General features: G+C 33.8%; 3 protein-coding genes across 4 annotated transcripts; 2 read left to right on the top strand and 1 right to left on the bottom strand.

Annotated features, from left to right (window-relative positions):
* Positions 1–847: 847 nt before the first annotated feature.
* LOC111297979 (protein TIC 20-I, chloroplastic-like) lies at positions 848–3,652 on the top strand. Of its 2 annotated transcripts, none has more exons than XM_022892622.2 (3): positions 848–1,098; positions 2,341–2,527; positions 2,883–3,652. In XM_022892622.2, the coding sequence occupies exons 2-3, from the start codon at positions 2,347–2,349 to the stop codon at positions 3,518–3,520; spliced, it is 819 nt and encodes a 272-aa protein (XP_022748357.1). In that variant the 5' UTR covers positions 848–1,098; positions 2,341–2,346; the 3' UTR covers positions 3,521–3,652. The 2 variants fall into 2 exon arrangements, with proteins under 2 accessions (XP_022748357.1, XP_022748358.1); XM_022892623.2 differs by having other exon boundaries at positions 898–1,098; positions 2,338–2,527.
* A 1,055-nt stretch (positions 3,653–4,707) lies between these two features.
* Positions 4,708–8,819, bottom strand: LOC111297217 (electron carrier/iron ion-binding protein). Its single transcript, XM_022891868.2, has 5 exons — positions 8,481–8,819; positions 7,701–7,762; positions 6,463–6,553; positions 5,733–5,829; positions 4,708–5,648 (listed from the first exon to the last, which is right to left on the bottom strand). The coding sequence occupies exons 1-5, from the start codon at positions 8,678–8,680 to the stop codon at positions 4,929–4,931; spliced, it is 1,170 nt and encodes a 389-aa protein (XP_022747603.1). The 5' UTR covers positions 8,681–8,819; the 3' UTR covers positions 4,708–4,928.
* A 73-nt stretch (positions 8,820–8,892) lies between these two features.
* Positions 8,893–11,630, top strand: LOC111297737 (uncharacterized). Its single transcript, XM_022892371.1, has 3 exons — positions 8,893–8,914; positions 9,234–9,274; positions 9,789–11,630. Exons 1-3 carry the CDS (start codon positions 8,893–8,895, stop codon positions 11,628–11,630), a joined length of 1,905 nt encoding a protein of 634 aa, XP_022748106.1.
* Positions 11,631–12,118: the final 488 nt, after the last annotated feature.

Here is a 12,118-nt window from a genome sequence, read left to right as displayed (position 1 = left end):
TTTACACAAAAATTATTAATTTTTTTAATAATAGAATGCGAAGAAAAATACCCTCCAGAAAAGTCAAAGTCGGAATTCTGGGAGTTAAAAGCCTTTTTTGGTCGTTGGTTTCTTACCAGACACAGGAATGCTAGAGAACTCATGGTTCAACGCGCACTTCTAGCGCGTGAAGGCACCCGCTCATCTGTCTCTTTCCCTGTTTATAACTTTATAAAGGAAAATAAACCAAAAATAAAAAGCTTAGACTAAATCATATCATCGTTTGGCCCAAAAAGAACTCATATCATCGTTATTATTATGATAATAAAAAAGAAAAAATTTTCCCCGTAACTTAATTTGCATTTTACTTGTTTGAATGAGAACGAAGTAAAAAAAACCAAAAACTATTGAATTAAAAGGGTTGAAAAAGCAATTTTAAAGGGAAATTAAATAAGGCAACAAATTTATAATTTTAAACACGTGGGTTAATAGAAAAAATAAAATTATTATAAAATAAATATATATAAAAATATAAATACAATAAAAAAATAAATGATATAGAATTTTAAATTTTAACAAAAATATTTATAAAATTAGTAAAAATAAAAAATGCATATTATATTTAACAAATAAATATAAATTTTAATATGATAATTTTAATATTTTATATGTTTTAAATATAAAATAATAAATATAAATACATGAATTATTTTGTTTAGAAAGTATTTATTTATAAATTGGATTTAAATTGTATGATTAAGATAAAGAGTACAAATTTGTACTAACTCCATAAGTATAGGGGTAATATTGTTATTTTAAAAACATGTTGGTAAAATATATGATTAAGATAAAGATTGAGGATGAAATTGTAATAAATCCTCAAGGATAACGTGATTTACCTTCACATCCTCAAAAGGCGAACCCCACTAAACCCGAATCGCCCATATCCATTGTCTCCATTTTCTTCTTCCTCTTTTATCCCCTCAAACGACAGCATTTCAGTAGCCGGACAATCCAGTGGAGGAACGCCCTCCGTAGTACGGTGGACCTCACCGGTGGCCTCGCCCTTCCGATTCGTAGGTTTGATTTGCTATCGGAAAATCACCCGATAAAACAACGGTATGGTTTAATTTTATGCAATTATTATTATTTTCAGGCGTTTAATTGTTACTTGTATATTGAATGATAGTTCTTGAGGAATCGAAATGCTTTATATTGGAATGGTTTGTTGATGATATCATTTGGAAGTATTATTGTCTAACCGTAATTCCTAGTATATGCTTTGAAAATCTATTAAATTGTTCTTTGGCGGTCAAAAGCAGATGATGATTTGATTACTGGAAAGAGATGGACTTGCCCATATACTAAGAATACCTTTGACCCATCTGCTATAACTTGAAATTCCATCTTGGAGGTCTGAGTTGGAATCTTGATATGGGGACTTTGAGCTAGGGTTAGGGGTGTAATTGAGCGGAGTCAAGTCAATACAGTGAGAAGCTCTAGCTAGCTTTACTTGAAATTCGCGGCTTGAAATTCAGCTCAAGCTCAATCTAGTTTTGAATTTCAAGTGCGAGCTCGAATCGAGATAAAAATCAAGCTACTCAAGGATCGTTTATCAAATAAAAAAGAAAGTTCAATTCCCGTGCTCAACTTCAAACTCAATTATATGTATTTGAACTCAAGTTCAACTTGAATTCATATATATATATATATATATATATATATATATATATATAAAGGTAAAATAGTAATTTCTAATTAAAATAATAAAAATATATATTAAAATATAAAAGCTCGATGAAAGTCGCGAGCTGCTCGAGCCGGACATTAGGAAGCTCGAGTTCGGCTTGCTCAATAAGTCAAGCTACTCAAGCTTGAGCTCAACTCAATAATGATTGTGCCATATTTTGAGTTTTATCTGAGTCAAGCTCAAATAGCTTGCGAGCACTGGTGTATCATTTATACCTCTAGCTAGGGTTACCTCCCATTTTATAGCCTAAAATTACGTCAAACAAATTTCCTTTTCCCTAGGTGCAAAAATGATTTAGGTGAGAGAGCTTTTGTATTTTCTTTTTTAGGAGGTATTAGGTTATTGTTTCACCAATATTAGCCTGTTGCTTCTACCATTCTATTTATAAGGTAAAAAAAGTCAGATGATTGTATTGGTATTCTTTGCCAAGGGCACTTTTCACGCTATTCCTATCTTGATAGTCGCATCAGCTAAATTTTGATTGGCTTGAAAATTGAAATGCATATCTGTAATGGAGACATTTTTTAGTGAGAGAAACAGAGTAGTTGCCTAATTTCAGTGATGATTTGCCATTTTCATTAATCATTTTCCTACATTATTCTTAAAAGTAGCTGGCCATGATTCTGCATGGATTCACCATGCCCTCTGCGGGTGTTTCAATGAGTTCAAGGTTGTCTAAGCCCATGCCATGTACTTCTGTTTATGCCTCAACTCCCCGATTGCCTACAATAAATGCGTTATTAAGTATCACGAGTTCTTGGAGGCAAGATCAGGATTCAAAGTCCCTGCTGGTTAAAGGTATATGAAGATCCTTTTTTGCTTTTAAAATGCATCATTGGGCATGCATATGATTAGTAGAATGTTCTTAATTAGGCTTATGACTAAACCGAATTATGTTTTTCTACAAGCCTCAGCATATATGTGTTCATTCTGGTTCTTCTGCATTGCTTCAGAATTGCCTTTTTTGCTTTTAAAATGCATCATTGGGCATAGATATGATTAGTAGAATGTTCTTAATTAGGCTTATGACTAAACCAAACTATGTTTGCGTACAAGCATCAGCATATATGTGCTCATTCTGTTTTTCTGCATTGCTTCAGAATTGCCTCAAATATTCTTCTATTTCTCTAATTTATGGTCTTCAATTTTATAGGTTTGCCTCCTTTGCACCTTTCTGCTGCATCAACCCCATTCTTAAGTGGGAATTTAGGTGGTTTATCTCATACAGTACCCTCATTTCCTAGGCGTAGGAGCTCTGCTTTGGTGCCACGCGCATCAAAGGATGTGCCATTCAGTTTCCGCTATCCTCCAATGACTAAGAAGCCTAAATGGTGGTGGAGAACTTTAGCATGTCTCCCTTACTTAATGCCTCTCCATGAAACATGGATGTATGCAGAGACAGCATATCATTTACACCCCTTCTTGGAAACCTTGGAGCTTTTGACCTACCCATTCCTTGGAGTCATTGGGATGCTTCCAAGATGGTTCCTGATCGCATATTTCATTGTTGCATATCTCGGAGTCGTACGGAGAAAGGAATGGCCTCACTTTTTCAGATTTCACGTGACGACTGGAATGCTATTGGAAATTGCCCTGCAGATGACAGGGATTGTGAGTCGCCGGATGCCGCGTGCAGTCTACTGGGGTAAGCTGGGTATGCACTTTTGGACAGCTGCAGCATTTGCCCATCTATTTACTGTTTTGGAGTGCATACGGTGTGCTCTTGCTGGCAAGTATGCTGACATTCCTTTTTTTTGTGATGCTGCATACATCCAAATTCCATATGACTAAGGGTGGAATGTAATGAAAGAGTTTTGTATTCTATTTTTGTTGGTTATTTTGTATGGGAAACTTTTTGAGTGGAAACACGGATTTCTTACGTTGATGCTTTGATGAAGTTTCTAGTACTGGATTCCTTATTTCTATTCCTGTGCAGGATTTACATGCTCTGCTGTTTCTATCTTGTTGAAAGTAAGTAAATCTTACTCTTAAAGGCATCACTCTGATTGGTCAAACAGTATGTTTCACTGTTTTATTTACATGTGATCTAACATCTTTTTGCCCTTGACTTTTGACATTGTAATTTTGTTCCTACAGATATCACTTTGATTCTTTTTATTGCACTGACTGATGATGAAATCATACCCCTACTATGAACATGATCCAGGCAAAGCTTACAATTGTTTCTTTAAGGTTGTTGGGTGATTCCTATGCTGAAGGCAACCACTTAATTAATTCAGTGGCCAATTAGGATTTCGCTTTTAAGAACTTAAAAAAGTGTCTTCGAATCTGTGCTGTAGGCCTGGTTTCCATGGAGGGCAACAGAGGCTTTTGCACTATTGCATGAGATCTTAGGAAGGATTTACATTGAATTTAAAGATCAACCACCAAGAGAAATTAGCAGATATCGAACTTAAACTTTATAAGTGAAATATTCTATTTTTATCCACTCAACAGACATTTATCCGCGGAATCATTTTATCCTTCGCCCCAAACTATGGTTAGTCTTTTCCTCAACCCAACGGCTTGGAAAATGAACAAACTCCTTTTCATAAGTTTTAACCAAAGCAAAGTATGATCTAGCCCTCCAAGATAACTACATAATTAGAGATACAGCTTAATCCATATTTGACAAGTTTTAATCCGATCTAAGATCGATATTTTTTTATATATAATTAAATTTTGGATCAAATTAAATAATAATAATAACAAATTAAAATCATTTCAAAATCCAATTTTAAGTAAACCTATACTGACCGAATATATATAATTAATTTTAAATTATTTATTTAATTTTATATTTGCATTAAAATAATATTTTACATTAAAAAATAATATTTTATATTTTAAAAAATAATATTTTATTAATTTCAAATCGAATACAATTTTATACAATATCAAGTTTGGATATTATTGATATAAAATCAAATCGAATTCAAAATAAATAAAAACTCACTTCGAACAATTAAGAATGCAGGTAATAAATTTCTAATGTTACATTCAAATTGATCACGCTATTGTAACTGCAATATCAACAACACTAATTTCTCCACTAAGCTGCTAAGCATGGACTAAATTACAACAATAAATTTAAGCAACTGTTAATCAGCCAAAAAAGGAGGGCAATTTCAAAACATCACCATTAATCATTGCTCAAACTAAGACTAGTCAGTCTTTGAGTGAATAATCCCGCTTACAGTTATAAGTCTTCAATCTGCTCTAGGGAAGAGAAATGTACATCAACTTTGTTGAGTGTTTCTTGATCAATTTCAATTGATGTAAACAATTTTGGCAATGGATGATGTGGTATTTTACCGGGAGTTACGTCTCTGTCTGCACTCTGCTCGTTCAATGCTTCAGGATCTTTAATTTCTGTCTCAGTAGACATTGTGCTCTGATTATAAAGCTGTGCTTTCATCTCCAAACAAGATTTTAGATCGTCTTCGTTTCGAGCTTTGTTCAACTTGTCAACAAGATCACTTAAAACTGAAGCTCTCTCAACGCACAAGCTTTTTACCTTGTTCAACCTACTATCCTGTTTATTTTGGTCATCTGGATCATTAGCACCGTCATTTGTTTCACTTGTCCGCAGCTTTTTTATTCCCTGATCAACAATTTGTTGTATCCTTTTTCTGCAGTTATCGGTTCTCACTGGGTCCAACCTTAGTTTCAACTTAAGACCCGAAGTCATCATCAAAAACTCATCTTCCTTTGCAATGGGGCTAGGCTTAGACCCTTCACCCTCATTGGACACTTCATCCCCATCGGACCCTTCATGTATAGATTTTGGAGAAAAGACTTCCTCAAGTAAACTAATATTCTGCATGTACCGGTCAAAAGCATCATTTTCAATTTCAATATTTCTGTCCTTGAATTCCTTCAACTTGGAAAACCTCCATTCATTTAAGGCTACAGCATCCTGAAATAGCACACAAGTTAAGGCTTATACAGATATATAACAAACTTGAACAAGAGTATCTGTTTTCTGTATACTATACCACACCTTTATTGTCAGGTGTTTCTTTGAGCGGACCTGCAGATTGTCAAATTGTGCAAAAGCATTGGAAAGTTGCTTAAATGAGGGAACCCTTAAGGGAGTCCTGAATAACGTTCAGCAACAAAGGCATCAGCCACATGTCAAATGGCAAACTCAAAAATCAATAAAAACTCCAGAAAGATAGGGCTGAACAACTCATGTAGACAACCAAAATAATGAAGTCCAGAATGCAAAAAGTGGAAAACAAAATGGTAGATCAGCCCTGAAGATTTTAGGAAATTAAGTTGGCTATGGAGAGGAAAAGAAAATGAAAGAACTTAAGAGGATAACATAAGGAATTCTAGAGCCAATTACATTTCCAGGAGGCTTTAAATAATCAATTATCAGTGGCCTTCAAGAACCTATGCTAATTAAAAATTCTGGAAACAGTATCGGTGATGGTAGAAAAGCAATATATGAAAGATCAAATCGTATGTATGTTTCCAGGTATGCCCATTTTGACCAACATGACACAGCCACATCTGTACAAGAAGAAAATAACATGCATGCCTAACAAAGTTCCAGAATTATCTGTTTATTCACATATAAAGTGAAGTTGCTCAGACAGAAATATGCTTCTCTGCTTTTGTCTCATTCTTCCATTTCTGACAGCTAAACAAAGTCACACTGAATTTTTTACCCAAATCAAATATAAAAGCCAGATGCACATTTTGAGCAGATGATTTTTGCAACTTACGCTTGAGAAGAAGCCTGAGTTGACTTCTGGTCTGATGAAGGAGTGCTTGAAGTTGGTGTCTTCTCTGGAAAAGCTGAATTTGACTTTAAAACTGCAATTACAATATAAATTTGGAAGTGAGTTACTTAGTATGTTCATTGCTTCATTCGTTTACAATATATAGATACTTTCAAGTATTCTGAATACATTCCCAGTTTCCCCCAAATTAATGGAGAACACAAAATCTCTAAATACCCATACCTCCTTCAATTTACACTACTTTCAGCCCAATCAGAAACAGAAGTACTTTACCAACCATAAAACAAACATCTCCAAAGTTGAACGAATTGGACATTCCTCATTTTTAATGAACATCTCCAACTGTAGAGACCAGACTTCAGAGTGTTCTTTCTTTTTCATCTATGTAATAATTCAGAGAATGATAAAAATGGCTACAACCTTAGTATGATGCTGTTGTCACTCTATATAAGCACACGTGTGTATCACACATAATTGATGATTGATTTAAAATGAAAAGTCTAAAAACTATTAAACCAATGAGTTCTCAGAACTATTTGATAACCTTTTGTAAATAAAAATTTAGCCAAGCTTCCACATGTTTAAGAATGTGAATAAGAATTTGTTTTCTCTTGGAAGTTTATACAGTATCGGATTATCCAAGTAGGCAGTTTTAGATTTTGCTGAGGATATAAGGAAACAAATCATCCCAATGTTAAAAGAATCCATCACCAAATGGATATTTGCAGTTTCATATTGAGTAGACAAGAACAATGCCCATGTCAAAAATTTCCCCAGTTTCCTAAAATAAAAAAAAGGCAGACTTTGATAACCCCTTCAGACAACACCTTAACTAAGCATGCTTTTAGAAATAAACTTGAACATAAGCTCAGCATATTGTTAGCCTTTCAATAGAATATATAATCACTCAACCATAAATTAAAGCATTTAATCTTGTGATATAAAGTCACCATATGCAATTGCAAAGTGGACAAAAGAAAGTGAATCAAGGTAGATTACTGCCAAGAAGAATCCTCAGATCATTATAATGTGGTCAAGATAATACGCATTATAACCTTTCCAAACAATGATTTTACTTTATATCGCTCAGTGATCCTAAATCTCCCACTTCTTCATTTTGATAAGTAAAAAAGAAATTTGATATCATCCTGTAATAAAACGACTAACATTGAACAATAAGCAAAGTATACTCATTTTTGAAGTTTTCTTGATTGGCATACCGTGAATATGGCATGGATTTTGTGCTTTTGAGCAACAACTCTTGCACGAACGATACGGGCACCTGCACAAGAAATCCAAGTAATAAGAATGGTTTGCTGGGAAAATTTTTTCAAGCTCTATATACTAAAAAAAAGGGCAGTCCGGTGCATAAAGCTCCCGCTAAGTGAGGGTCCAGGAAACGGTCTATTATATGCAGTCTTTCCTTGCATTTTTTTGCAAGAGACTGTTTCCATGTCTCGATCCCGTGACAACCAGGTCACATGGCAGCAACCTTACAAACTGTGCCAAGCTCCCCTCCGCTCTATAAACTACTTAAAGAAAAAAAATTTCAAACACCAGCACTGAAGCTTTTAAACTCCCAAATGGATTTAACTAATCAGACACTTATTCATTCAAGTAATTACATCAACTTAATGAGTTCCTTATATACAATTCAGAAGACAAGTATCAAATATCTGAACTCTTTTGGGAAATTTAAAAATTTTACCTGATTTTACTTTTTATCAAATTCTAACCAAATACAAACCAGATCAAAATTGACAAACAACCTTAAATCAATCCGAAGTCTTAAAATTCAAAGTAACTTTAAGTATCTTGCTGTTTCATTGGGTTATTAAATTATTTTTTTCTTTAAAAAAAATAACTTCCAAATAGCTGAACAAATAAACCTAAACACCAATTGCCACCAAAAAAAAAAAAAAAAAACTAAAAAATCATAACTACACACGAAATTAAAAAAGCCCTGAGAGTAAAAACCACAGAGACAGAATTTCTTTTACCTGGAGCGGGCAACATTGCCACACTGAATACATTTGGGCTTATTAAGCCCACGCTGTGTCTTAGGCGGATTGTCCATGCGCTGAAAAGGCGGAATAGGAGGAGGAGGCGTCGCCGCCGCAGCAGCAGCTGTAGCCGTCGTACTTGTCCTCGTGGTTGTTTCCGTGGCGCTTTTCGTCGAGGCTGGCGATAAGGCCGCCATTTTTACGCACGTGACTTTCGCTTTTACTCTACTTCTTTGATGAATTGGATGTGATGGCACGTCTGGGGTTAAATTTTAATTTTAAAAGGGGATTTCGTAGAGCTTTGAAATTGGGATTTTGGGAGGAAATTGATTAAAAGGAAAATTAGGGTTTTTTTTATTTTATTTTATAAGTACTGGGCCCTTACGGTTTTGATTATCAATCAACAATTATGGCGTGGCCCAAAATATGTGGTCAGACCAAAAAAAGCCCAAATTTTTTTATTTTAAAAAAAAAAATTATGTTCATAAAACTATAAAACTTTTTTTTAAATACTATTATTTGGAGTTTGTTTTATATTAAAATTTCGCACAATTAAATAAGCAAAAAAGGAAAAAAGTGTGAAAAAAAAGTGAAATTTGGAGGGAGTTACACGATAAAATAAATGGGTAAATTTTTGTAATTGTATATGGAAAATAAATTTCATATTTCTATTTTTTTATTGTATATATTTATTATAATTTATTTTATTTTTTAGTAATTTTTTCATTTGATTTGGTTTCTCTTGATTAGAGACACTAAACTATAAAAGACTTTATCTAAAAAAGGGAAAGGTCTTCGTTCTAAAAAAAAAAAAAAAATTTACGGTATAGACATATTCAAGAGTTAGGTTAATTTAAATTCATATGTTTGCTCAATTTTTGAGAGAATTTTAGTAAAATTATTAAATTTATTAAACAAATTTAAACAAAATTATTAAGTTTACTTAAGAAAGATATCGAGTTTTAAGATTTAAATATTTTAATAAAATTAAATCTAAATAATTACGTAAATTATTGATGTATGTCTGGATTCAATCTTGAATCGAGCTTGATTCGACTAAATTTATAAATAACTTTATTGTGGGGGGATTGAATTATCTTGAAATATATAGATCAGTTGATAAAATAAATCCAAAAATATTAGTACATTCACACAAAAATTATGTAACTACTATTACCAATTGAATTAGAATTCTATTTCTAATAAGATTCAAATCCTATTATATATTATTAAAAAACTTTTCATAATAAAGAAATTATTTTATGAAATTTTTAGGGTTTTATTATACATGTGTTGTATAAATAGTCACAGTGCTCTCTTAAACAAGTCCTTGAATTCGAAAAACTCTATAGTAGCTATTCAAAGGAGATTGTAAAATTGAAGATGTCAGAGCTGAAGCCTATACCAATGGAGGCTGTTGAAATTTTGCCAATTGACTGCTGGCAATCTATATTTAATCATCTTGACAACCAGGGGTTGAAAGCTGTATCTTTAGTCTGCAAGGATTTCTTGGCAATCTCAAATACTTGCAAAGAGAGTTTACAAGTTTTTCACCCTGGAGTTGGAGTGCTTTCTGAACAACTCAAGAGATTCAAACAACTCAAAAGGATCCATTTTAAGTGTTTTAGAGGTGATATAAATAAGGCCATTGTTGAGATTGGCCGCTCTGACATTAGTCTTCAAGTTCTTGATATTTGGCATAGGGAGGATGAGTTCAAGTCTGAGAGTCTCAAAGACTTGGGTTCCAATTTAGAGGTTTTGAGCTGTTGCTCTCTAAAGGGTAATTTGCATGACAATGATCTTGTGGTAATAGCAAATTCGTTTCCGAATTTGGAACAACTTTATATTGGAAATTGTAAAATTTTTCCCAAGAATTCTTTGGCTGAAGACAGTTCTTCTCCACAGTTGCCTACTGATTTTGGGGTTGAAATCCTGGCATCTAAGCTTAAGCTGTTGACAAAAATTTGTATCTATGGAGAACATTATGTTTCAGATCGATCTGTTGTTGCTTTGGCATCAAATTGTGTTTTTCTACAAACTTTGACTATGTGGTGTTCCAGAAACAATGGGGTGACAGAACATGCCATTGGTTTTCTCCTTCGGAATAGGCCAAACTTGGAAGCTCTTTCGATTGGATATATCAAGATGGATTCTTCAGGGTCTTCAATCACTATTGAAAATTCAATTAGCCATGCCAAAGCTTTAACTTCTCTTGAGTTTTACCAAATGGATGTTTCTGACATGCTTATGAACGCAATTGCAAAGGCAGAGCTTCGGTTAACCAAATTTTTGCTCAAATATTGCAAGCAATTTACTGTTTTGGGTTTACTTAAGGTTTTATCTAACTACCAGCTCACTGAGTTGGCCATTGTTGAAGCTAATATTGCAGATGTAGATATGGAACTTGTTTTAAGCAGAGATGTAAGCAAGCTCACCCACATAGAAATCAGCAAATGCCAGGTGACAAACTCAACATTGTTCCTACTTTCAACTAGGTGTCCTTCACTTGTAGAAATCAGAATGAACCAGATAGCCCTGGATGGACAGATTAATAATGGCTACAATAATTTTCCATTGCTCAAAAACCATAGAGTCCAAAATCTTTGTCTGACACGTTGCAAAATCAGTGATGAGTTGGCCAAACAATTGGGACTCATTTTCTCCAACTTAAAGGTTTTAGATTTGAGCTACTGTTACCAACTCACAAGCAGTGGCATTGAAGCTTTTTTGAAAAGTTGCAAGTTTATTAGAAAACTCATAGCACAAGAATACTTTAATGCAAAGATCATTGAGGCAAATAATTCAGAGCTTCCAGAAGTGAATATGGAGAGTTTAATACTGTCAAGATCACAGATTGATGATGAAGGACTTGCAGCAATAGCAAAGAGATGTCCTCGATTGATGGTTTTTGATTTTCGTTACTGTAAGAAAATAACGGCTGAGGGCATAAAGCAAATCGTCAAAAACATCTCAACTATGAAATACTTATATATACGTGACTGTGATAATGTAAAATGTGGTGATTTGTTGGAATGGATGTTATCTACAGGCAACTTGGCTTCCCTCAAGATAATATATATTGGACAAAATGACCTCACTGAGAAACACAAAGACCAATTCTCGCACCATGGTTGTTTGCTTCTCTAATGGTATTGGTAAAGAGAAAACATTAGAGCTTTAGAGGTCGCAACATAAGAACAGAGAAAGAGATCGCAGCGCAGGTGCTGGCTGTTGCTTGCTGTTTATACTCCTTATTCAACTTGAGTCTTCCATTTCTTTCCAAGTTATAGCTGCAAAGATTGCTTTTAGCCTATCGTCTCGAAAACCAACAGAGGATTTATTTTCAGTTATTATAATTGAATTAATTTTTTAGTCAAAAGCTATGATTACATCCAAAAATGTTAATTGTGCTGTGTTTGAGTCAAGTTGATCAATGATCAACTTACTTTTCTTCCCATTTGTTTGGCTTTTTTTTTTGCCTTTTGTAACATAAAAGATCCTAAACTAGGATTCTTAGCTCAAATCCCTGACTCCTTGCCCTACCACCACCATGTTAATTTTCTTTCAAATCTTCAGAGCAGTCTGGTTTAGGATCAGTCAAATCTGAGCATATGATGATCATTTCAGTCATATGC

The sequence above is a fragment of the Durio zibethinus genome, chromosome 12 (assembly GCF_047325235.1).
Source record: "Durio zibethinus cultivar Kanyao isolate XHJ-2024 chromosome 12, ASM4732523v1, whole genome shotgun sequence".
NCBI lineage: Eukaryota > Viridiplantae > Streptophyta > Magnoliopsida > Malvales > Malvaceae > Durio > Durio zibethinus.
This window is presented reverse-complemented; position numbering and strand designations above follow the sequence as displayed.